The sequence below is a fragment of the Pipistrellus kuhlii genome, unplaced genomic scaffold (assembly GCF_014108245.1).
Source record: "Pipistrellus kuhlii isolate mPipKuh1 unplaced genomic scaffold, mPipKuh1.p scaffold_m20_p_15, whole genome shotgun sequence".
Taxonomy (NCBI): domain Eukaryota; kingdom Metazoa; phylum Chordata; class Mammalia; order Chiroptera; family Vespertilionidae; genus Pipistrellus; species Pipistrellus kuhlii.
The window spans coordinates 31,116,763-31,143,537 of NW_023425460.1; the positions used below are offsets into that span (position 1 = coordinate 31,116,763).

A 26,775-nucleotide genomic window follows, 5' to 3' on the forward strand; every position below is an offset into this window, starting at 1 on the left:
ACTGCGCCTGCGCCGGCGTCTCTGCCGTCGCGGGGGCTGCTGGGGTGTGGACGCTGGGGCGCGCGGGGGCGTGCGCAGCGGCGGGGACGCGCACCCAAACCCGGGTCTGAGCGGAAACCGTAGTTTCGCGAGGGAGGAACGCGTGGAGGATGAAGAGGCAGGGGTCCTCCTCGGAGCGGACGCGGATGCCGTCCGGGAAGGCCGGTGCGGAGCGGGGCGGGGAGGGGGCGGCCCACCTCGCTGCCCCGAGCGGGTGGGGCTGCCGGGGGTTTCTGGTCGACCGGTGGGTTGACGGCGACCTCCCCCGCGGCCCGCTGCGCTACAGGTTCTGTCATTCCGGCTTTAAACACGTGGGAAGGGGCGCCTGGGAAGGGGCGTGTAGTGAGAGCGGCCCGGCTCTGGAGCCAGACGTGTGGGTTCGAATCCCGTTGCCCCCGCGTATCGTCGTGCGATTGTATTGGAGCTGGTTAGCTTCTCTGAGCCGCACGTTTCCCGTCGTCCCCGGAGCGTCGCTGTGATGCTCAGATGGCGAGCACCTGTGGTGACCGCCCCATCACCTGGAGCTGCTACAGCGGCCCTGGCGCGCCAGGGTAGGATGGCATCCAGGTGTTAGGATTTGGCAGATCCCTCCGTGAACTCTGGGTTCCTCCCGACCAGCGGCCCTCAAAGCTTTTGATCTCAGGATCCCCTTTCCCTCCTAAAAATTATTGAGGACCTCAAAGACTTTTTTTTTTTAAATATAGGTTAAATCTATTGATACTGACTATTTAAAATTAAAACAAAGTTTTAAAATAGTTATTAACTAGAAAATAACCATAATAAACCCATTACATGTTAACGAATATAAATTTTTTTTTTTTCTGAACAAACAAAATGGAGTAGTGCCCATGTTTTGTATTTTTGCAGACCTCTTTCCCATCGGGCTTAATGGAATTCTCATGCCTGTGTTATACTTGCTTCTGCATTCAGTCTGACATGTCAGGTAGCCTGCCCAAAATTCCATTTGTGAAATAATCAAAGTGTAAAAGGCAAATAAAATTTTAATGTCATGAAATTTTTCACTGCACAGACCCTGATAGGATCATCTAAGATTCTAATATCCCTAAGGCTCTCAGAGCTAACTGACCTACGACACTTTGAGAACTGCTCCAAACAAATAACCTTTTTCTTTGATCCCCATAACTGATTTGCCTTCCTCCGCCTTCTGTCATAGCCTTTGTGTGCATCTCCACCCTCTTCTAGTCAAGGCCCTTTCTTGCATGAGGCACATAGTACCGCTGCAGCATTGTCCAGATTGAGTGACCTGACAGCTGGTATGGGTGGCTATCAGAAAACTCAGAATTAATGCAGCACTGCCGGTTAAGAGCAAAGGGTGGTGCGTAACTCTTTCACTGTTTGAGACAGATAGTCTTTTAAATAAATGAAACAGTTGCAACTTGATCTTAGCAGATGATATATTTATGTTCTTTTTAAAAAATGTTTGTTTTTGTTTATTGATTTCAGAGAGGGAGAGAGAGAGAGAGAAGCATCAATGATGAAAGAGAATCATGATGGGCTGCCTCCCGCATGTCCCCCACTGGGGACTGTAACCCAGGCGTGTGCCCTGACCAGGAATTGAACCATGACCTCCTGGTTCGTAGGTCGATGATCAAATACTGAGCCACTCCAGCGAGGCTAGATTTTTGTTTTTTAAATTAAAAATTGCTTTTAAAAAAATGATAAAAGCAATATTGGGTAGAAGAAAAATCAATCAATGTAGGAAAGTAAAAAGATAGTAAAGGCATTCCAAATCCCAGCACCTAGTTGTCATCATTATCAGTATGTGGTAACCTTCTTTTAGATATTGCATGAAGTATGCATTCAGAATTCTTAATTTTTAAAAATTATGTGTTTAGCTTACAGAAAAAATTCAAAACTATTTTCATCATACTTTTTAGTGCAGATATGTGACTTTCTATGAATTTTTAATTATTCTGCCTTTAGTAAATTTTTGCTTGTCGATTGTGGACCATGGTAGACACTGTGCTTTCTGTAGGTGATGATAAAGATTTCTCACATAAAGACCTTGGCCAGGTGGCTTAGCTCATCCTCACAATCAATATGCCAACGTTGCCAAACCGTTTTCGCTCAGTGGATAGAGCGTCAGCCTGCAGACTGAAAGGTCCCAGGTTCGATTCTGGTCAAGGGCATGTACCTTGGTTGCGGGCACATCCCCAGTAGGGGGTGTGCAGGAGGCAGCTGATCAATGATTCTCTCTCATTGATGTTTCTAGCTCCCTATCTCTCTTCTTCTCTGTAAAAAAACAATAAAATATATATTTTTAAAAATATGCCAAGGCTGCCGAAACCGGTTTGGCTCAGTGGTAGAGCGTCGGTCTGCGGACTGAAAGGTCCCGGGTTCGATTCCGGTCAAGGGCTTGTACATTGGTTGCGGGCATATCCCCCGTGGGGGCTGTGCAGGAGGCAGCTGGTCGATATTTCTCTCTCATCGATGTTTCTGGCTCTCTATCTCTCTCCCTTCCTCTCTTTAAAAAATTAATAAAATATATAAAAAAAAATATGCCAAGGCTGTAGGTTCGATCCCTGGTCAGGGCTCATACAAGAATCAACCAATGAATGCTTGAATAAAAGAACAGATTGATGTTTCTCTTTCTATTCTTTCCTCTCCCCCCTCCTCCCTGTCTAAAATCAGTAAGTTAAAAAATAAACTTTGTGGGGAAAAAGACCTTCTTTACAAACTTTAGATCAAGTAAGAATGATCAAACATTTATCTACATAAATAATGACATTTAGAAAATCATATTTTGAAGAGATACAGTTAGTGTTTTAAAGAAGAATATATAACTTACAAAGTTATATGAGTTCAAAAAAGGGAGATACAATTTCCTACTTTGGGAGAGAGGAAGTGTCATGGAAATATGGTTTGACATGAATCTTGGAAGAGTTTAGCAGTCAGAGATGGAGCTGGAAGGAGGAGATGGCATAAGCAAAAGCAGGAATGAGGATTAGGGACAACTGGAGGCATGTAGAGAAAATACCTTGTAGTTAATGAAACTACCGTATTTTTCGGACCATAAGACGCACTCTTTTCCCTGCGTCTTATGGTCCAAATATAGCCTACACATATACTTTAAAAAAAAAAGTTTTTTTACTTGCCCGGCTCTGTGTGGTCTCTGTGTGCTTGCCCAGCTCTAAAATGGTTCTAAATGCTGCTGTTTACTTTACAGGGTTGATTACATGTGTTTATGACTGTGATGTTGGGTTTTAATGCACATAAAATATTTTAGGACACTATTTGTTTCAGAATCTTTTTTTCTTCATTTCCCTTCTCTAAAAACTGGTGCGTCTTATGGTCCGGAGCGTCTTATGGTCTGAAAAATACAGTAGTATTTTTGCACATTTAGTTGATATATCACTTTACATGATTTATCTTCACTACTCTGGGGTCGGTACTACAACCTACTAAGTTGTATAGATAACTGAGGCCAAGTAATTTGGCCTAAAATCACAAGTATGGAGGGGGGCAGGGTTTGAAGTCCATCCTAGCACTTAAACATATTCCTTGTAAAGAAGTTTAAACGTATTCTGCAGGTACTCATTGAGAAGCATTGAAAGAATCTTGACCGGGAATGTGATGATGAGGTCTGTGTTTTAGGAAGTTTAATTTTGCATTCAGTAAATATTGTTTCCAGTATAAATTTTTTGTATGTTAGTGTTCATATTTCATAATCCAAAGACATCAGTTTTATAATTAACATATCTTATTGCATTCATGGGCCCTTATATACTTATACACTTTCCTATATTGGATATTTGAATTTTGGCAGCAAAATATAAAATGATAGTGGTGGATTGGTCTGGATAAATAGTCCCATCATGGTATTGCACCCATCATGGTATTGCATTTGTTTTTCATGCATTTTAGGGACAGCAAATGGATTTCTCATGGAAGTGTGTGTTGATTCAGTGGAGTCGGCTGTAAATGCAGAAAGAGGAGGTAAGAAAAATTGGAGAATTAATGATAGTTTCCAGTCTTTTTAAAAAAATGTTTTTTAATTGATTTTTAGAGAGAGAGGAAGGGAGAGGAATAAAGACATAGAAATATCAATGTGGGAAAAACATTCATTGGTTTCCTCTTGCATGTGCCCAACTGGGGATTGAACCTGCAACCTGGTCATGTGCCCTGACCGGGAATTGAACCAGTGACCTCTTGAATCATGTGTCGACACTCAACCACTGAACCACACTGGCTGGGCTACAGTGCTTTTAAGAGACTGAAAATGAATCCTGTGAACTGACCTTGGGAGCCTTTGTGATTAGGAAGGATTCTATTAATTCTTTTGAAAACAACTAAAAAACCTACTGGAAAGTTAGGATTTTTTTTAGTCTTACTCCCTAGTTTACATTTTGAGTTAGTGTCCACAATATTGCTTATTCATCAACTTCATTTTTTTTTAACTTACCAAAGATTTAATTTTTCCAAATTAATTTAAGATTTCTACCTTATCTACCCCCTTCCCCCCCTCCCCCCCTCCACATTATTTTTACCTTAAGGTTTCTTTTGCACTGTGAACGGTTTTAATAGGAAGCATTTCAGGATCAGGAAATTTGTTTAGTTTTTATTATGGAAAATGTCAAGCATATATAAAAATAGAGAAAATAATATAATGAATCCCCATGTACCCATTACTTAGCTTCATCCATTTTTAGTACATGACCAATCTTTCATCTTTTTTGAGTGTTGAAGGGGGATGGTGACTACAATTTTTTTGTATATATTTTCAACCTTGCTTGCTACATTTGGTCTTTGTTGTATCTTCTTTGTGATTTTTAAAAAAAATATTTATTTATTTGTGTGTGTTTTTTAGAGAGAGCTCAATTTGTTGTTCCACTTATTTATGCATTCATGAGTAGATTTTTGTATGTACCCTGAGTAGGGATCCAACCTGCAACCTTGGCATACCCAGACGATTTTCTGACCAACTAACTTAACAGACCAGGGCTTCCTCATCTTTGTTTTTAAAAATAATCCTTTGAGTTCAACCTCACAGGTCAATGCTCAACACTGAGCCCCCAGGTTGAACATCATGTCATTTCATCCTCAAATAATTTAGTATGTATCTCTAAAAGGACAATTTAAAAAAATAACCTTAATATTACCAACATGTCTTAAAACTTTGTTTTTAATATCATCAAAAATACCCAGTTAGTTCCTGAGACCTTTAGACATAAGACACCCTAGACTGATAGTTCTTTAACTTTCATATTTTCTTATTCTTGAAATTACCTTGAATTAAACTGTTTAAAGTTTAGAATAATAAAGACTCTCTTGGAAAACATTGTTATTTTCTTATTAGTGAAGAGTCCAGAGTTCCACTATAGTCAATCTAGAAACTTCTTCTTTTAAAAAAAAATTTTTTTTATTGATTTCAGAGAGGAAGGCAGAGGGAGAGATAGATAGAAACATCAATAATGAGAGTAATTGATTGGCTGCCTCCTGTAGACCCCCTACTGGGGATTTAGCCCATAACCTGGGCATGTGCCCTTGACCAGAATTGAGCCCAGGACCCTTCAATCCCCAGGCTGATGCTATGTCCACTGAGCCAAACCAGCTAAGGCTCGAAACTTCTTTATTCTAAGTCCCTTCCTTGTACATGGAGAGACAACACTGTAATACAAAATTTTAAGAGACCTAATTTAACTTGAGTTAACACTTAAATTTGACTACCAATAACATAATGTGAGTTGGAGAGTATAGGTGGAATTAAAAATAGACTTTTACATTTTATAATTTGATTTCTCTATTTCTCTTTTTGTTCTGTATTTGGAAAAAATATTAAGTTTGCTATTTAATAGGAGTCTGTTTTGGGCAGTAATTTTTTAGCAATGCTTTTTAAAAAGATTATTGTTTAAAGTATTACATATGGCCGGGACCAGTTTGGCTCAATGGATAGAGCGTTGGCTTGGGGACTGAAGGGTCCCGGGTTCAATTCCGGTCAAGGGCATGTACCTTGGTTGTGGGCATATCCCCAGTATGGGGTGTGCAAGAGGCAGCTGATCAATGACTCTCTCTCATCGATGTTTCTAACTCTCTATCTCTCTCCCTTCCTCTCTGTACAAAATCAATAAATATATTTTAAAAATAAATAAATAAATAAATAAATAAAATGTACTTACTAATTTCCTTTAAAAAATAAAAATAAATAAAAAATAAAGTATTACATATGTCTCCTTTTCCCCCCATTGACCTCTCCTGTTCCACACGCCCTGCCCCCCAATGTCCTTACCCCTCTATTATCTGTTTCCATTGGTTATGCTTATATTGTGCATGGAAGTCCTTTGGTGCCTTTAAAAATATGTTTCAAATTTTCAAAATTTTTTTGTGCTAAGTAATGCTTTTTAAAAAAAATCACAGGTGCTGGTCGGATTGAATTATGTTCTGGCTTAGTGGAAGGAGGAATCACACCAAGCATGGGTAAGTCCATTTTTTGGATTCCTGGAGACAATTGATAATTTGTTTCATTGGAATCCTTTACAATGTTATTAACACGTTAACTATGCTATGGATATTGTATCAGTTAGGTATGCTTATGGTTGTAAATAAACTTGTCTATCAAAGATGTGATCAAGTAGATTTTTTAGACATTAAAAAGTTGAGATATAGGTAGTTGCTCTTAATATTGGTTCAGTTGCTGTGCAGTAATGTCAACAACCAGAGCTTTCTTTTATCTTGTTTTCATTTCTCCCCTTCTGGACTTTGTGTTGTTGACATACGCTTTACTTCTACGTATGTTAAAAATTGCACACTACTTGTTATTATTCTCATTAAGGCATTTTATTTTCATACATGTAGTACATCCCTAGAAAAAGAATCCCAGGATTTTCCCTCCCATGGATTTTGGTCTTGCTTCTTCATCATCCATGCTGCCCACTGATGTCAGTACAATGAAACCAAACTGACATACTAGAAGCAGGTTAGTCTGCCATTTTCTAGATCTTGAGTTTCATATCAAATCTGGGGTTGATCATTCCACTCTTGTTTAACCTGCCCGGAAGGTTCACAACAATTTTCACAACTCTGATATTTTTTAAAGAGTCAGTTATCTTTTAGGATGTGAGGGCAATCTGGCTGCGACATCTGTTACCCCATTGATTACCTCGGTTGACATGGCTGATCTGGCTGGCTAGGTCCCCTTCCTCCCTCACTGATCCATGAGTGTCCTTCTCGAGGCTGCGTGTGTGCGTGCTTGAATGAAAAGAAGAGGACCAGTCTTCGGTCAAGGGTATAGGAGTAGCTGTGCTCCCCTGTTAGAACCTCCAAACAAGCTCTGGTTGCTTTTAAGATATTTTCTTCATTTTTGGTTTGGAGCAATTTGATTATGATGTACCTGAGTGTAATTTTCTTCATGTTTCTTAGATCTGTACATTTATACTTTTTAGAACATTTGGAAAATTTTCAGCTTTCAATGTCCTTCACTCCCTCTTTTAGAGACTTCAGTTATACTTATAATTATTTTCAATTGATTATAATTGATTATATTTGTTCTACAATTCACTGATGAACTGCACTTGTCTTCTTTTTGTTTCATTTTGTATAGATCCTGTTGCTTTGTTTTCAAGTTTACTAATCTTTTTTCTGTAATATCTTATCACTGTTAATTCCACCTACTATACTTTTCATCTTTCACATTTTAATTTTCACCTCTAGAAATTTGAGTCTGTAATATCTCCTACGCAGCTTGTTAACATTTTAAATGTATAGATTAAAGTTATAATAGCTATTTTAATGACCTAGTTGCTAATTCTAACATCTGTATATTTCTAGGTTGGTTTTGTTTGATTGATTTATTGCCTCATGGTGCATCTTTTTTTCCTGCCTGATAATTCAGAGAGGGAGAGAGAGAGATAGAAACATCAATGATGAGAAAATCATTGATTGGCCACCTCCTTCATGCCCCCTACTGGAGATCGAGCTTGCAACCCGGGTTTGTGCCTTTAATTGGAATCAAACCCGGGACCCTTTAGTTCACAGGCTGATGCTCTATCCACTGAGCCAAACTGGCTAGAGCCTGTCTGATAATTTTTTTATTGAATGTAAAATGTGTATTATTTTGAGGTTGATGATGGCATTTTAGTCTTTTAAAATATTCTCACTAAAGAAGGGCATTCCCTAGACATCCTATGACATCTCTAGAACATATCTGTAAATTTGACTGCAGTCTGTTTTTTTTTTGCAACAGCAATCATGATTCATTGCTTGGTGTTAGGCATATTGCTAGCCCATGCAAAATTGGGGTTCTTTCAGCAAGGAAAAAGGAAGTAAATTCATATTGGGTAAACACTAATGGTGCTTGCCACATATCATAAACTATTGAGTTCTGAGCTAGTCATGAATTGTGTAATTTTTAGGTACTTTTTATTAATGGATCTCTGAATGAAATCACAAATAAGTAGAATTTTGCTCCCTTTTACATATCTGTTTCAAAAAAATATCTTTACTAAATGACTTTGTCCATTAAAGGATCATAAACTTTAGCACTGTGCAACCATCTCTATAGTAGGTTTTCAGTAGAGCTGTAATCAGTTGGAAAGGACAAACCTGATCTTAGGAATACAGTGGCAGAACAATGAACCTGGTAGTTATTATACTTTCAAATGTTACATACCAGTAAGAAAATTTTTGTTCAACTGACAAGTGTATTTATTTATTTATTTATAAATGTTCTTTTTTTAAAAAATACTTTTTTTTTTTTAATTGATTTCAGAGAGAGGAAAGAGAAGGAGAGAGAGAGAAAAAAAATCAAGGATGAAAATCACATGCCTCCTGCATGCCCCCTACTGGGGATGGAGTCTGCAACAGGGACATGTGCTCTGACTGGGAATTGAACTACTTCTTGGTTCTCGGAACTGACAAGAGCTTTTAAATGGATTAATTTCCTTCTATTTTCTAAGTTGTTCTTGTTTATCTTGTTTTTCTTATTACTTAATTAATGAGGATATTTTTTTCTTCTCAGTATCCTTTTTTCCTTTTAGATCCACTTTCTCTGGTTTCCTCAGCAACTCTTCCATTTCTTATAGAAATGATACTGTCATAAGAGTGTATGTAAAAGACCAATAATATTTCATTGACTTCCTTGAGCTTTTAGCTCACATTTGTATTTTAGTCTGCAGGCCGATGCTCTATCCACTGAGCCAAACCGGTTAGGGCTCACATTTGTATTTTAATTAGTCTGATTTCTGTTCTTATAGGTCTCCTTCAAGTAGTGAAGCAATGTGTCCAGATCCCAGTTTTTGTGATAATTCGGCCGCGCGGAGGTGATTTTTTATATTCAGATCATGAAGTTGAGGTGATGAAGGCTGACATTCGTCTTGCCAAGCTTTATGGTGCTGATGGTTTGGTATTTGGGGCATTGACTGAAGATGGACAAATTGACAAAGAGCTGTGCATGTCGCTTATGGGTAAGAATTTGTATCTGAGACCAAAAAGCCTCTAATGTTGCATGCATTTAATATTCCCAATATTGAAAAGCACAATCACAAAACTGACTTTTCAGGCACTTATACTAACTATAATAAGCAGTCGATTTTTTAGATGTTTGTGCAGCGGGTATGTGTAACATAGTCTTCTCGACTATTCTATAGATCAGGTTTTTCCACGTTCCTGAAGAATTAAAGGAAAGTTTACCTTGATTCTTTCAATTATTGAACCAAAGACTACAAAAGCTTTTGCATTTGGTGAGGATGGGGAAATGTGAAGAGGACAGAGTAAACTATATTACTAGGCCAAGTATTCTTGAAGATTCTCAGAGAAGTGAGTAATAGATAAAATGCTGCCCTTGTAGTAGCTAGATTATATAATTTTTATTTGGTGCCTCTAAGAAGTGGATGATTATTTTTTAAATATAAAAATCAGAGATTAATGGAAATATAGGACTTATGAATTTGAAAGGCTGCCATTTTATTATTATTTCAGTCACTTAGGAGAGGAAGATATGTAAAAGTCCTATCTAACATGGAGAATTCTATATATAGTAATCAATGATGATCTCATCATTCATGTTGTTGTGTGACTTTCTTTTATAGCTCTGTGCCGTCCTCTGCCAGTCACTTTCCACCGAGGTGAGTCATTTCCATTTTAGAAATTCTGTTGAATAGTGTCAGCTTTCTAATTTCACCAACTGCCACAATCTTTGTTTGAGACACAATTCTATAGTGTTACATTGTTATCAATTGGTTTCTTCTTTTTTGTTTTTTCTTTATTTTTATTTTTATTTTAGAGGGAGTGAAAGTGAGAGGCGAGAAGAGGGAGAGAGAGGAGAGAGAAATAAATATCAACGTGAGAGAGAAACAACGATCAGCTGCCTCCCGCACCCACTTCCACTAGGAATCGAACCAGTAACCTGGGCATGTGCCCTGACCAGGAATTGAACCTGCAACCTTTCGGTACTCACGGGATGACTCTCAACCAACTGAGCCATACCAGCCAGGGCCCACTTGGTTTCTTTATACTGATCTTGGGACTAACAGTTGTAAATTTAGAAATGCACAATTTCTAGAATATATGAAGCCTTAGTTGTGAAAAGTTGTTAAAAATAGACGGTGGTAAAAAAAAATATATATATATATATATATATATATATGGTGGGGCCCTAGCTGGTTTGGCTCAGAGGATAGAGCATCAGCTGCAGACTGAAGAGTCCCAGGTTCATTCTTGGTCAAGGGCACATGCCCTGATTACAAGCTTGATCCCCAGTAGGGAGTGTGCAGGAAGCAGCCAATCAATGATTCTCTCTCATCATTGATGTTTCTATCTCTCTCCCTCTCTCCTCCTTTGAAATCAATATAGATAGATAGATAGATAGATAGATAGATATAGATATAGATATAGATATAGATATAGATATAGATATAGATGATGGGGGGGGGCCTATAACAGAGGGAGAGAGTAAGCATTGCCTATGAGTATAAATACTTGTCACAGAATTCCAAGCAAGAATCCTGAGATTCATTTTTATTAGATTGGCTTAGGTCTTATGCAGCCCCCCCCCAAAATAAATTACTGTTACCAGTGAAATGAAATTTGTTGCTTGTTAAGGTTGACAAGACTATTTCTGTATCTAGGAGTGAGGTCAGCTTCTCTAAAAGAACATTTGATTCATGGGCAGAAAAGGGGATGGATATCTGAAAAAGAACTGGACTCTATTACAAAGGAGGAAAGAAGAAATAGGTTCTAGGTTGTCAATGATCTGCATTTAAGTAAACGCATCTATTTAGATGTGTACCACCTAAATGATCATACATACCATCAGTTGTATGTAGACTGTGGTTGCTGGTAAACTGGCTCTTAGGGGAAAAACCCTGATATATAGTATTTATTGATTTCTGTGGTTTAAATACTCTGTTCTTGCTCTGGCCAGTGTGGCTCAGTTTGTTGAAGCATCATTCTGTATACCAAAAGGTCTAGGGTTCAATTCCCAGTCAGAGCATAGACCCAGATTGCGGGTCATACTGGAAGGAACCAGTTTATGTTTCCCTCTCTCCACCCCCTCCTTTTTCTCTCTCTAAAATTGATAATAAATAAACTCGGGTGAGGATTTTAAAAAAATACTCTCACCTTAAGTGATTTCAAACTGCCAATGGATTAACAATCATGCTTATAAAATTTCTGAATATTTAACAATGGATTCATATAAGCCAATACCAGCCAGGTCCAGCACACCACTGTAAATATACTACATTTCAGTCATCACTGTGTTACTGATATCTGTTCAAAATTTAAATAAATTTTATTTATTTCAGCCTTTGACATGGTTCAGGATCCAATGGCAGCACTAGAGACTCTATTAGCCTTGGGATTTGAACGCGTGTTGACCAGTGGCTGTGACAGTTCAGCGCTAGAAGGGCTACCTCTAATAAAGCGACTCATAGATCAGGTACACGCCATTTCTTTTCCTCCTAAGACTGTTGTGGTTCTCCCGATAATCTGCTGTTCAGATGGGTTGTGAAACTAAATATTACTAACTTCAAGTTTACCCTATAGGAAAAAAACAAGTATGCAATAATGTATTTATATAATTCTTCTTTCACATGAGCTCTTTTAGTAATCAAGGCTCTTAAAATCAGATTATAGACAGATCTTACCTAATTTGGGTAACCAGAGCAAATTTTACTTTTTCTCAGCCATCTTTATTGCATAGTTTTAAGCCATATCTTTTCACTGGCTATCTATGTATACTCAGGAGATCCCATATGAAATTTGAGGTAATTATCATTTTAGGAGAATTCTAACACTAAAACTATATTCTTCTCTCATTTATTTCTTTATATCAAGACTAGAGGCCCAGCGCATGAGATGCATGATTCAGGGGGGTTCCTCAGCCTGGTCTGCGCCCTCTTGCAGTCCAGGAGCCCTCAGGGGATGCCCGACTGCCGGCTTAGGCCCCATCCCCTTAAGCTGGTAGTCGGGCATCCTTAGCACTGCCTTGGAGGTGGGAGAGGCCCCTGCCACTGCCGCTGCACTTGCCAGCCATGAGCCCGGCTTCTGGCTGAGCAACACTCCCCTGTGGGAGCGCACTGGCCACCAGGGCACAGCTCCTACATTGAGCATCGGCCCCCTGGTGGTCAGTGCACATCATAGTGACCATTCATTTCACAGTTCGGTCAATTTGCATATTAGCCTTTAATTATATAGGATGGGAGGAAATACAGTATTTTTCTCTTGTATGCCCTGGTGTGTTAATAAGCAACATTTTTAGAGCAGTCAGAAGATGGCTTTATAATTGGGGGAATGCCTGTATTTTTTTGATGTCAGTATATAGGCATTCTAATTAATGAGTATGGACTTTGAGAAGAAAGTGTTCTGGATTTGAGACTTAGGTTTGAAATTTATTTACTGTGTAATGTGGAGTAGATCATTAACCTTTAAACTTCTATTTCCTCAATTGTGAAGTTGAGATAAGTTTAATATTCTTTTATAGGATTGCTCTGAGCGTTGGTAGAGATAAGATATCTAAGAGCCTTAGCACAGGACGTGGCATATAATACATCTTAATACATATTATTTTCTATTATTATTACTTCTGCTATTTTTAATAATAATATTTAGTGTTCCTAGGTAAATATCTTTTGTATAGTCATGAAAATAATTTTTAGAAATTTCACATAAGGATCTGATGTGACTTTGCTAGTCTGGAACTTACTGATTTTACAAATATTTATTTAGTATATAGTAAGTACAGGGCATTTGTATTATGGTCATGACCAAGGGGTGTGCTTGTGTGTGTGTGAGTGTGTGTGTGGTGAGAGCACCTGAAATCTACTTTTAGCAAATTTTAAATACAGCATTATTCACTAGAGTTATAATGTTGTGGGGAAGAAACAAACTCTCCTCTACCCTCAAGGTTCTTCTGGCTGGTCTAATAATCATGTAAATATGAGACAGGTTAACAAGAGAAAATAACCAAATTTAATACATACATATGTATGGGAACCCCAAAAATTCAGAGGAAGAAAGGAAGCATGAGTATATAAGACATCCTAAGTTAGGGATGCATGTTGGGGGCTTCCAAGTGTCATTGCAGGATCATAAGAACAGAGGTTTAGTAAATTGAAGTTTGCCCTACCCTATGGATAGGTCAAAAGTAGTTATCTCTTGATAATAGCTTGTTATGGGCAAGACCTCTATGTTCTTTAAATTAGTTAGAGGGGAGGGAGGGACAGAAGTTTCTCTTAAACCTGCTGCTAAAATTCAAAGTCAAGCTCAAATGAATCAGCATACTACTGAGTCACATCTTAGAACGGCTTGTTCTGAACCCCCACAATGCTATACATTAGATCTCTGGACTTACTCATCCTAATAATTGCAACTCTGTGCCCTTCGACCAACATCTCCCTGTTTCCTCCAGCTCCTTGCTCCTAATATCTACCGTTCTACTCTCCGTTTCTATGTATTCAACTTTTTCAGATTCCATGTGTAAGTGGGATCATGCTAACTTTACTTCTTGAAACAATTACTTTTAAGATATATTATACATGTACTGGTTAAAGCCTATCTAAGCCCTGGGCTTAGTATTTAAATCCTGGCTTTGCCTCTTATAGTGATCTTGCCCTAACCTAAACTTCAGTTTCCGCCCCTACAAAGTTAGCATAATATAAAAAATAAATAAATAAAATAAATAAAACACAAAGTTAGCACAATAATGGTTCCTACCTCCTAGAATAGTTGTGGATTACTTCAGATAATAACAAAATGTGTGCTTTATATTGTTAAATCACTTTATAACCTTAGGCAAGCATATAGCTATAAATAATCCCAAAAAAGTGATAAAATTCATCTCTTAAAAGTATAATTTTTCTGTCTTAGAAAGTTTTTATTTAGAAGAAACAGTTAAATCACACGTTTTTCTTTACTTCTTAAAATCATTTCAGCTTTCTAGATAATGAATGTTTTATAGATGCTTCCTTCAGTACATTTGAAAATATTATACTAAACAGTCTTGTTCCACTTATTTCTCTAACAGTTATTAAATTTTATGAAATATCCCCTCTCATTTTACTCTCTATTACCTTGCTTAATTTTTCCTCATTGTACTTATTGCTACCTGAAATTTTATTATATAAATATACCAGTCTTCCTTGAACATGTAAACTCCATGAGAGTAGGAACTTGCTCTTGTTCACCATGTCAGGAAAGAAACACAAACGTTTAAAATTGATTTTTAGAGCAAGAGGGAGAGGGAGAGAGAGAAACATTCATGTGAGAGTAAAACATGGATAGGTTGCCTCCTGCACTCCCTTATTTCCCTCCATTGGAATCAAGCCCACAACTCAAGCTTGTGCCCTGACCCAGAATTGAACCAGCAATCTTTCAGTACACAAGAGACACCCAACCAACTGAACCACATTGCCCAGGGCAAAACACTTAAAAAATATATATATTTTTATTGATTTCAGAGAGGAAGAGAAAAGGAGAGAGAGAGAGAAACATCAGTGATGAGAATCATTGATCAGCTGCCCTCCTGCACGCCTCCCCCCTCTCTCCCCCCAATTGGGGATGGAGCCTGCAGCCCAGGCATGTGTCCTGTTCGGGAATCGAACCGTGACCTCCTCATAGGTCGATGCTCAACCACAGAACCAGACACTGGGCAAAATAATGTTTCTTTGTCCTCTCAGGTTCAGTATTAGAGGGCCCACAAATTCAACTGACCATAGATAAATAGCAAGAAAAAAACAAACAGATTTTGATCACACATGTATATATGTTTGAAAGTTTACAAAGAAATGTAACTCAAAGAAGTGCTTAAAATTTGGGGCTGATATACCTTCTAAGAGGAAGGGGAAAAGAGCACTTGGGAACTTAGAAGTAGAAAGGGTATTTATGAGAAAACAAATGGCTTTTTGGAACGGTAAATGGACCCTTAGGAGAATAGGTGGGAGATATGATAGCTTTATGACTGATACCTATTTAGATGTGGTACAGGGAGGAGGTTTATGGCAATTTAATATTTTTTAGTCCTTTTGGGAGGCTCTACTTTTAAGCAGATAAGGAATTTCGAGAACAAATGTCTTAGCTCAAAATATATATATATATTTTTTTATTTTATTTTATTTTATTTTTTCCACAGTGGCATATTCTTGATCCCTTCAACCACAGTATTTCTCATACTTAAAACAGTATCTGATATATATTAGGCACTTAGTAAATATTTGTTGGATGGATAGGCAGGTGAGTAATGTGATTGATCAATTTAATCATGGTTAAAGAAAATTGTTCAGAAGGGGATCCTCTGAAAAAAAATTATAAAATCTACAGATTTTCACAGGATTTATACATATATATACATATACATATACATATACATACACACACACACACACACACACACACACACACATATATATATATATATATATATATATATATATATATATATATTAATTTTGGAACTATTTTTCTATAATGACATATAACCCAGCTATTATGAAAAATTGTGCCAGAAGTTAGGGTTTGAGGTCACTTGATTATTTTACTGAGTCCCTATTACTTAAATACTAGTCTGAGGGTTCTAATTTTGCACAGTGTAGAATACAATTTGTTGTTGACTTACACTAAAACAATTTTATAGCAATCCATCATTTTTTCTATGACCATTCTTTCCAAGTCATTTGTCGGTTTCTGTTTCCCTTTTTGCACTTGTATATCATATCTTACCTTCACTTTCTTAAAACTAAAAGAATTTGAACCCTTTTCATAGATGACTTCTCTAATATATCTAGCTCTTTGGGAATGCATTAGAATTTGTGGCTGTGCTCCATAAAATGTCTCAAAAGACATTTGAATATTCACCTTAATTTTACACTGATAGTTACTTAGAGCTCATTACAATATCTATAATTTGTCTTAATCGTAAGGAGAATGGTTGTTTCTCCCTCTGTTCATGACTATATTCTCTTCCCTACTTATTACCTTTCTTTTTCACTGCTTACATGCTATTACTGCTTTTGAGACTTTCTGCTTCTCTTCCCTTTTTGCATTTATTTCTGGTGTTAGTTTTTACTTTATTCCCTTTTGGTTTCTGTTCTCTCCTTTTGTATCCTTTTTTTTTTCTTGATCCTTCTGCCCCTCTTCTCACATTGGACATGATACCTCTTTTGCTTTTCTCCCCATTTCTGCTCCACACACTAAGCCCATCTTTCAGTTTTCTCATTTGTCCTAACTGGACATGATATAAAATTAAATATTTTTAAAATATTAGTTGTATTTATTGAATACATTAGTTGAATATTTCATTGTTTTATGGAAAAAGAAACTAAGTTACGGGTGGTTCTTGATTGAATTTTTTTCATTGTTCAGCAACACTCATTAGAAGAAAGATTGTCTATCTACACCTGAGTTGGGTAAAGTGTAGACTGAGTGAATACATAAGCTGAACAGTTGAGGCAAATCACATAGAATTGTGTGGGTTGACAGGATTGGCTGGTCCAGTATTAAAAACCCCTCTCAGGGAATCCACATGTGAAGAAATCCAAATTATATATAATGTAAAGGTTTTATTCTGCAGGTTAGTTGAGCTTGACATATATGTAATTTTTATTCTGTCCTTGTTACCTAGCTGCTACTAGCAGTTCCACTAAGTATGCATTTTTAATGGGGTGATTTTCTTTTGACTTTCAGTGATTTATCACCAAAATTTATTTAAGAAATGTGATAGAAATTAGAATAAAAGTAAGGAAATTTCAATACCTAGCTTATAGAATTAACATAAATTAAAGCAATTCATATAGTTTAGTTTTATTACTTAAAACCCAATTAAATGGACATATGGTTTTATTTAATTGGTATGATAAGCTAGGGAATTTAGTTGAGGATGCAAAATTTGAGTGTATTTCTTGCCCTCTTCCTCTTCCCCTCCCCAATAATTTACAATCACCCTATGCTCTTTCTTTCCTGCTGAAATCTTAAATTCAACTACTTCTATCCCATTACATACCAAGAGCTCAGGTTACTATTATCTTTCAGTAATGACTTTTCTTAAATGATTATTCTGTATTTATATTGTATCCTTCTAGTCTTTGTGTTCATAACAGTACAGGTTTTTAAAGTAATATAATAAATAACTGGATAGAAAGAGTTACTTTGCTGAACATCTTACTTACCTAAGATCCCAGAAGAACAAAAGATCTGAAAAGTAAACATTAATAGTAATTTTTAAAATTTAATATGCTTATGTTTCTGTTCTCACTGCCTTACTATCTCATTTGGAGAAAGATATTAAAATTTACTTTAATATAAAAATTATTATTTTTTTCTTTTTTTCAGGCAAAAGGCAGGATTGTGGTAATGCCAGGTATTTATTTATCTATCCATTCACTAGTATAACACTGAACTGTGATGAAGGAAGAACAAAGGAGGCAGGGCAGTATGGGAGAAAGTTTTAGTATGCGGTTTTCAGAAAGAATATTTAATTTGATTAAATTGTTTTAAGATGGCAGATCTCTGCTAGAATTTAAAACATTAGATAAGTAAGAGAACATTTTATCAGGGATAAGCTCAGAGAAGAGAAAAAAAAAGTAGAGTAGAGTTGGGCTTTCCTCATGTTTGTTCTCCTACAGTATAGAATTTTACGAATGAAGATGGTCATCTATAGTGAGGCACACCAAGTTTGCTGCTACTCTGTGTTAGGGCCAAATGTATCAGTTGTTAACAAAGTGTAAGCAAACATAATATCCCTGGATAAGATATAATGCTCAGTTCCTGAAAATCTGATCACCAAATTCTTCTTTGTAGTCAGCACATTTGGATCATGTGTTCCTGATGATAACTATAAGATCAACTAATTATATTACAGCTCATTAGAAACGAATAATTTTTAAAGAATTGTATAAGAATTGTATAAGGTTACCTAGTATCAGAGGGAGACAAATATAAAGATTATCTTAATTTTTTTCTATTAAATTTCTCAAACCTATAAAAGAGTAGAAAAAGGCATTTACTCATTTTATAGATTTCACATTTTGTAACATTTATCTCTTCTTATCCTGAGGTATTTTAAAGTTCATTTAAAGGCATCATGACATTTTATCTTTATGTCTTTGAAAAATAAGGGCATTTTACTGTAATCACAATACCATTATTATATTTATCAAAATAAACACTAATTCTTTCATGCCATTTAATATTCAATCTCCTCTTTTCTCTAGTTGCCCTCAGAATGTTTTTAATAGCTGATATGTTCAAATCAGGATCCCATCAAAGAATAAATATTACACTTGGTTGTTATCTTAATATTTTTTAACATAGAAGTTTTTCTTTCAAAAAAGTTAAATTTAAGAAGTTTGGGCCATTTACCTGTAAAATGTCTTACTTTCTGGTTTTATCATCAAATTACTTTCTTTTGATATTGTTTGGCATGTATTTCCTAGCCAAGGCACTGCCTATAAACTGGTAGCTAGATCATAAGGCTTGATTAGATTCTGTTTAATTATTTTTGGTAAGAGTACTTAATGGGTGATTCTGTATATATCATATTGTACCACATTAGAAGGCATAGAGTGTCTGGTTGTCTCACTACCAGTGATGACAAGACTAACTAGGGGGTCAAAATGGTGATAGCCAAATAAAGGCCAACTTTTAAAAAGAGACCATACAAAGGTATAGCATCAGAAATTTAGGAAAGTTTTGACCTATAGCAAGTCCCTGAAATGTGAACAGATAGAAAGCATATGCTATCTGTCAAATTGAGACCCTTTATTAAAGAGACTTAACTGTTTTTAATGTATTTCCATTTAAAATGAAATGTATTTAGTCTTGACAGTTAATAGCCAGGCTTAGATAATTGTTAATATTAAGGTTGCCTTTGCTTATTATGTAATTTTTAACTTTGTGCAAGGCGTACAGAGTTACACAAGGAACTACTTCCTCAAAAGGCTTACTCTTGAGGTGAGAAGATGTTATATACAAAATATTTGTGATTATTTAACAAACCTTACCAAGCAAGTGATAATTATATGCTAAGTTTTATGGTGGATATGAAAGACGGAAATGAATATAAAGTAATCATTTTACTTCAGGAGCTCACAGAATAGATCTATAAAGAAATTATTAAAATTTCATGAAAATAAGTACCAACAAGGAAAAATTCCTAGATAAGTAAAACTGAATGTCTAATGAATATTCATCATGGAAAAATATAAAGATAAATAGAACTTAGTGGTTTCTCTTTAGAGATTTTCATAAATGAACCTTACACATAGGTTCACTTACTCACTGTAAAGAGAGGAAATTGAACTAATTGTCCTCTTTGGTTCCAACTGTAAAGATGTGTTATTCTGTGTTTTGAAATGTATTATCTGTGTCCAAAAGTTGCTGATAACTGGGACAAAATGGTTTCAGTGGCCAGACATCTTGTTATGTGTCAGAGAGAAATAACATATTTGCCTTTGAATCCTTATAACAAGCTCTGAGGAAATACCTCTTTTGGTTAAAAAAGTTGATGCTCAGTGGTTTAAAGTTATTTATCTAAGATCACATAACTGAGGAGTTACAGTGGTGAAGCCAGAATTCCGATCCAAATTTACCTTCTCCGTCTGTATTCTTTTTACTTCTTAGGGCTCAGTGATGTTACTCTGCCTCAAAGTAAAAAAAAAGTTAGAGTCCAAAAGAATGTGTAAAGTCAAGTTACTTTAGCACCTTGAGATACAAAGTACATATTTTAACAGTCATTAAAAATATTTATTTAATACTCCTATATATTAGAGACAAAGATATAAAGATCAATAATTTTATATTTATAATCTGGTATCAGTTGAGAATATTCTTTATATAAAAACTTTAAGATATTGCTCATCAAAACAAATGAGTCATCATAAAGTACTTGACTGTGAAGGTTTTATAAAGTAGATTCAGATCCTTCTGTGAAATGAAATAATAATTTGGTATTATAATGAATAAACTATATAATACCTGGCATTATTCCCATTTCCAGTGACATCATGGTCTTCGAATGCTGATCCAGAGAGAAAATCTGGAGGTTCCCTTTCAGACACATTTCTAAGGCTGTGCTTTTGTATCTTTGTCCTCTAGCCTGGCCTCCTTTTGTTTTAATTTGATTTTTCTTTAATTGAGGGGAAACAGGGATAGAGCGCTCGATGGTTTTCCTTATCCTAGAACAGTGGTAGGCAAACTCATTAGTCAACAGAGCCAAATATCAACAGTACAACAATTGAAATTTCTTTTGAGAGCCACATTTTTTAAACTTAAACTATATAGGTAGGTACATTGTTATTAATTTAATTAGGGTACTCCTAAACTGGTCTTTGCTAAAAAACTCAAGAGGCCAAAGAGCCGCATGTGGCTCTCGAGCCATGGTTTGCTGTCCACTGTCCTAGAATAATCTTTATAGATTTAAAGTCTGTAACATATAACATTGTTATATAAACCAGTGGACATAGAAGATTCCATCATAGGTTCTATGTCCTTATCAGTTGTTCTTCAGAATCTATAGTTTGTATTTCATCATTCTTTTCTAACTTTATTCTAGCTTAGGAGAGAGAGAGAATAATTCTTGAGTTAATGAGAAACTTCAGTATGGAAATTTATTTATTAAATTTTATTCAAAGGTCTTTTCTACTTTAATGTATTACTTATTTTTTCCAACAGGGGGTGGCATAACAGACAGAAATCTGCAAAGAATCCTTGAGGGTTCTGGTGCTACAGAATTCCACTGTTCTGCTCGGTCTGCTAGAGATTCAGGAATGAAATTTCGGTAAAAGTGTATTATTTGACTCAACCAAGAAGAGATGAGATTGATCTTTATTTTCCTCCCATAGGAAAACCTTAGTTAATGGCTTGATAAATGAATGAAATGCTGTGATTAGTATATAAGTATTGATGTGAAGGTGATCTGGCGGCAATATCTGTGACCCCATTAATCGCCGGGGTTGATTCCGCTGATTTAGCTGACTAGGCAGGTGTCCCCTCCCTCCATCACTGTTCCATGTGCATCCCTGCCAAAGCTTCTGTAGGAGATCAAAGAGGATGACCTTCCCTGATAGAGGAGCGGACCGTTCTTCGGTCATGGGTATACGCATAGCTATGCTCCCCCGCTAGACCCTCCAAATAAGCTGTCAAGGTCCATTTATAGAACGCATGGTAGTCAAGTTTCCAAGACTCCAGACACATCCAAATGAGGTGCCACATGTGGCAGTCTCTTTAAAAACACACACAAAACAGTGCAAAACGTTCTTATCTTGCTTTAAAAAAGCAAGCTCTTCTAAACTTAAGTGAACCATTATATCATTAAGTCATTGCTAAAAGTTAATAATGAACTAATTTAGTATCTCAGCTTCAAGTCAGTCAGATAAGTATGTTTGCTTATTCACCCGTGCTTTCTTTTAGCAAACAATAACTATGGTTTAAGGTTGGAAGAGTCATAATTATTTTTATCTCTTCTACCTTTAATACTTAGTCTTCCTTTACCTTTACTCTCTATTTTTAGTTATTTTGAAATTTTATCACATTAAGGAATTGAAACTATTATTTTTTTATTATTATACTTGAGAGTACTCCTATAATTTAATAGTTGGCAGTTGATAATTTATAATTTGGGAAAAGTGAGAAATAAAAGCAGCAAGAGCCTCACAACTTACATTTTAGATGCAAAGTCAGTTATATTGTCTAGTAGATTTGGCTACTAGCTATTTCAAATAATTAATTAATAAAAATTATGTAATATAGTAGTCTAAGGTCTTTGACTTGCCCTTGTTCTAGGCCATGAAATAGCCTATAAAATGAGCAGGGCTCATTTAACAACTCATATAATCATCTGTTTCTTTATTGTTTCTATTGCAGAAATTCCTCTGTTGCCATGGGTACCTCTCTTTGTACCTCAGAATATTCTCTAAAGGTAACAGATGTGACCCAAGTAAGGACTTTGAATGCTATTGCAATGAATAGTCTGGTTTAGCCAGACCTTTCTGAGAGACATGGATATCACAAGATGAAGGCAGAAGAATAATTTACAATTCTCTATAACACCGCTTTAACCTTCTTCTCTGGCCAGGACAGTCACGGTGTTTTCTATAAGCCTCACATGGTCGTGGAGAATGTTTTTAAGAAGAAAACTTGAAAAAGAGCTAAAATCACTCCCTTTGCCTAATCTTGCCAGCCATCTTCATTGTCATGTTTAAATCTGGTCTATGTTTCTTCCATGAACAGAAGTTTAGTCTGTTTTCATTGGAGTTAATCGATGAACTGAGAAAATTCAAATGCAAGATATGAACTTAGAGAGTGACTTTAGGTACAGTTTCACAGCAGTATTTTGCATTTTCTTTTATAAAATAAAAATGTTGATACTATCACAGCAGTCTCTTATTTTTATCCTGACTAGAGTCTGGCAAAATCTGAAAGAGAAGAGTTTTGTTTTACCTTCATTTTCTCTTTTTATTATGTATTAGGTATGTTGCCCTGGGCAAGATGCTAAGGATACTGAATACAGTGGTACAGCATAAAAGTTCCTGGATCTGGGAAGCAGGGATAAAAATTTTCAGACCTACCCAGCCTGCAGGGCTCAGTGGTTGAGTGTCAACTTATGAAGTAGGTCACAGTTCAATTCCCAGACAGGGCACATACCTGGGTTGCAAGCTCCATCCCCAGTGTGGGGGTGGGCAGAAAGCAGCCAATCAGTGATTCTCTCTCATCATCGATATTTCCATCTCTCGTGCTCTCTTCTTTTCTGAAATTAAAAAAAAAAAAAAAAAAATTTAAAGAAACAAAAAACATCTCCCTATAGATTATTTGCTAGTCATAAAAGTTGAAACTTACCCTTGTAATAGAGCTATCTGGTTGTTACCCCCTTAACCCAGTAATAAATATTTCTAGCAGCAAAATGTATTGCTGAAAGACAGGATTTGAAAGGGGAAGAGGTCATCTTGAGTGTTTGACCTGTTTGGAGGTCTCCAATGTTAGAAGAGCTAAGAGTTGGACCTTGTGGGAAGCGGCTGTACCAGTGCGATGATTAAGCCACTGATTAAGCAATAGTGAACTATAAACAGCATCAGCTCATAGGGTGTCCATTCTCCCAGTTTGTTTGGAACTTTTCTGATTGTAGCATTGAAAGTTCCATATCCTAGGAAACTCCTCAGTGCCAGATGAACTGGAAAATCTTGGTTACCCTACCAGCTCAGTGAAGATATTTTGCCTTTTTTCTTAGTCCTCTTCTCCCTGCCCTAATCTTGAAATTAGGGATTGGGAGGGAGGAGGATAGAATAACAAGGAAAATGATTAAAGGGATGGCACTGCTCTCCCTGGCAGTCGCTGGTCCCTGAGATAAGAAAGGGGAGGAGATTTAAATTGGATGTGAGTGTTTTGTGGGTGATAAAAATGTCCTAAAATTGCACAATTCTATGAATATGCTAAAACATCTAATTATATACTTTAAGTGGGTGATTTGTATCGAATTCATATCTCAATAAGGCTGTTTTTTGTTTTTTTTAAAATAGGAATGTAAGTATTTTAGATTAGATTAGATGAGCTTGGACATTTTAATATCTGAAAGAGACCAAAAAGTTATAGGATCTGCCTGAGATATGGTCAATGGCAGGGAAAGAGGTTAGATATGGCATGGTTGAAGACAATGGTGGAAGCAAAATATTTCTTGTTTGTTTTCTATTTAGTTTACATCTTTTAATAAATTGGCTACAGTAGTTTGAGTGGATTTCTGTTCCCTGCAACCAAGAGTTGTGATGAGGACACTTGAAGACTATTCATTCCTTCTATTCCCGTACAAGGTGGGGCAAAAGTAGTTTTTACTGTGGGGAGTACAGTTTATACTTGTATTATTATTTATTAATTATATTATTTTCCATATGAACCTACTTTGGCCCCACCCTGTATAGATGCTAACTAAGTATTATTCTTAGATAAAATCACAAATACAATAGCTTTATGTTTGTATTGCAGTGCTTTTTAAAAAAAATCAAACTACATTGGCATTATGCCATTATTCTATATTGGAGATGTAACAGAAAACAGTGGTATAAATATTTATATAAGTGGGCTATTGAGGACCTAGAGGAGCTGAATGGGAAGCTCACTGGATGGCCTTCTGTATCCCCACCCCCAATGTGTTGGTTGTGAATCTGACCTACCACCTGGAGAAGCTGCCAAATACAATGCCACCAAGCAGGCTGTGAAGCAAGTGTCTGAGGGCCCCGTCACGGGCACTCTGGGCTATACTGAGGACTAGGCTGTCTCCTGCAACTTGAGCGGTGACACCCCTCCTCCACCTTCGACCCTCGTGCTGGCATTGCCCTCAATGACCACTCTGTCAAACTCATTTCCTGGTATGACAGTTAATTTGGCTATAGCAACAAGGTGGTGGGCCTTAGGGTCCACATGCTTCCAAGGAGTGCCATGAGCATGCCCTTCTGGATTTCACATTGGATGTGAAACAACTAATTGTTGGTGTTAACAAAATGTTAACACTGAGCCACCCCACAGAGAGAGGAGGAAACTGTTAAGGATGTTAGAATCTACATCAAGAAAATTTACTACAACTTTCACACAGTATCATTTAGACCAATTTCTGGTTGCAATGGCAACAACATGCTGGAGTTTTGGTTCAAAGGATGAAAAGTCACCTATAAAGACAGCAATACCAGTGGCCCCACGCTACTTGAATCTCAGGATTGCTTCCTGCCACTGACTCATCCAACTGATACGCCCTTGCATTTGTTCCTCTAGGACAGTGGTTCTCAACCTTTCTAATGCCGCGACTCTTTAATACAATTCCTCATGTTGTGGTGACCCCTAACTGTAAAATTATTTTTGTTGCTACTTCATAACTATAATTTTGCTTCTGTTAATGAATCGTAATGTAAATATCTGTGTCTTCCGATGATCCGATGGTGATCCTGCTAGCGGGTCTCAACCCACAGGTTGAGAGCCACTGATGTAGAGTCTAAGACCATCGGATATTTACTTCAGAGTTACAAATGAAGTAAAGTCTGCCGAAATGCACTATGAAGCTTTGAGGGAAGCTCTTCCTGAGGACAATGTGGACTTCAGTGTCAGTCAAAGGTATTCATCATGACAATGTGTTTGGTGACAGCAAACATGACCCATCAATGGAAGCAGCTGGCTTCACAGCTCGTGTAATTATCCTGAACCATCCAGGTCAAATCAATGCCAGATGTGCACGTGTGCTAGCTTATCTCACAGCTCATATTGCTTAAAGTTTGCTGAGCTGAAGAAGATTGATCATTATTTTGTGAAGAAGCTGGAAGATGGCCTGAAGTTTTTGAAATCTAGTGATATGGTTTCTGGAAAGCCATGTGTGTTGAGAGCTTCTCTGACTACCCTCCTCTGGGCCATTTTGCTATTTGTGACATGAGACAGACAGCTGCTGTGGGTGTCATCAAAGCAGTAGACAAGAAGGCAGTTGGATCTGACAAAGTCATCAAGTGCTCCCAGAAAGCTTAGAAGGCTCAGTGAATGTTATCCCCAATACCTGCTACCCGAGTCTTAATCAGTGATGGAAGAACGGTGTCCAAACCATTTGTCTCAGTTGGCCATTTAATTTCTTCCCCATTTTTTTAATTGATTATGGTATCACATAATTGTCCTCATCCCCCCAATCCCATCCCAAACCCCTCCCTACATATGCCCTCACCCACCCTCACCATTGTCCATGGCCACTGGCCAGGCCCATATGCATGCACACAGTCCTTTGGTTGATTTCTTCCCCGTTACTCCCACCCTCCCCTTCTTTCCCTCTGAGGTTTGAAAGTCTGTCTGGTGCTTCTCTTTCTCTGAGTCTGTTTTTGTTCATCAGTCTATGTTGTTCATCATTTCCTCTAGATGTGTGAGATCTTGTGATCTAAGAAATACCCTTGTAAGAACCTAAACTGAGAAAAGCCATAATAGTTATGCTGAGAGGCAAATGAATCAGTCTGTAGTGAGTTCCTTTCTGGACCAACAGTTCTTTTGAGTCCCAATTTCAATGTCAAATAGTTCCTTATGTATACATGTCAGCCATGCTATTTCAGATCTGGTTGGTGGCCAAACGGTGGTGATGCAGGTCCGGCCGTCTCTGGTTTGGTCCTGGGCATCCTTCAGCAACACGCAGCTGCTGTCTGCTGGTATGGCGAGGTGTCGTCAGCATCTTCCATCTCTGAATTGTTTCCATTTAATTTTAATAGTAAATGACTAGTTAATGATAACAATGCATCGTAAGACCTTCAGAAGGAAAGAACTGTTTGTGAACCATTTTTTTTAAAT

General features: G+C 36.9%; 1 protein-coding gene and 1 long non-coding RNA gene across 5 annotated transcripts; both read left to right on the plus strand.

The window, feature by feature from the left end:
• The first annotated feature begins 44 nt into the window (after window positions 1-44).
• On the plus strand, window positions 45-22,852 carry CUTC (cutC copper transporter). 4 transcript variants are annotated; one of them, XM_036438826.2, is made up of 9 exons: window positions 50-204; window positions 3,925-3,996; window positions 6,415-6,474; window positions 9,249-9,458; window positions 10,083-10,118; window positions 11,799-11,932; window positions 17,818-17,845; window positions 21,157-21,262; window positions 22,348-22,852. In XM_036438826.2, exons 1-9 carry the CDS (start codon window positions 150-152, stop codon window positions 22,460-22,462), a joined length of 816 nt encoding a protein of 271 aa, XP_036294719.1. In that variant the 5' UTR covers window positions 50-149; the 3' UTR covers window positions 22,463-22,852. The 4 variants fall into 4 exon arrangements, with proteins under 4 accessions (XP_036294724.1, XP_036294721.1, XP_036294719.1 ...); XM_045581980.1 differs by lacking the exon at window positions 50-204 and adding an exon at window positions 3,468-3,641; XM_036438828.2 differs by lacking the exon at window positions 3,925-3,996 and having other exon boundaries at window positions 48-204.
• On the plus strand, window positions 417-1,689 carry LOC123652387. The gene is made up of 2 exons (XR_006741708.1): window positions 417-982; window positions 1,070-1,689. It is a non-coding gene; the product is annotated as an uncharacterized LOC123652387 (long non-coding RNA).
• Window positions 22,853-26,775: the final 3,923 nt, after the last annotated feature.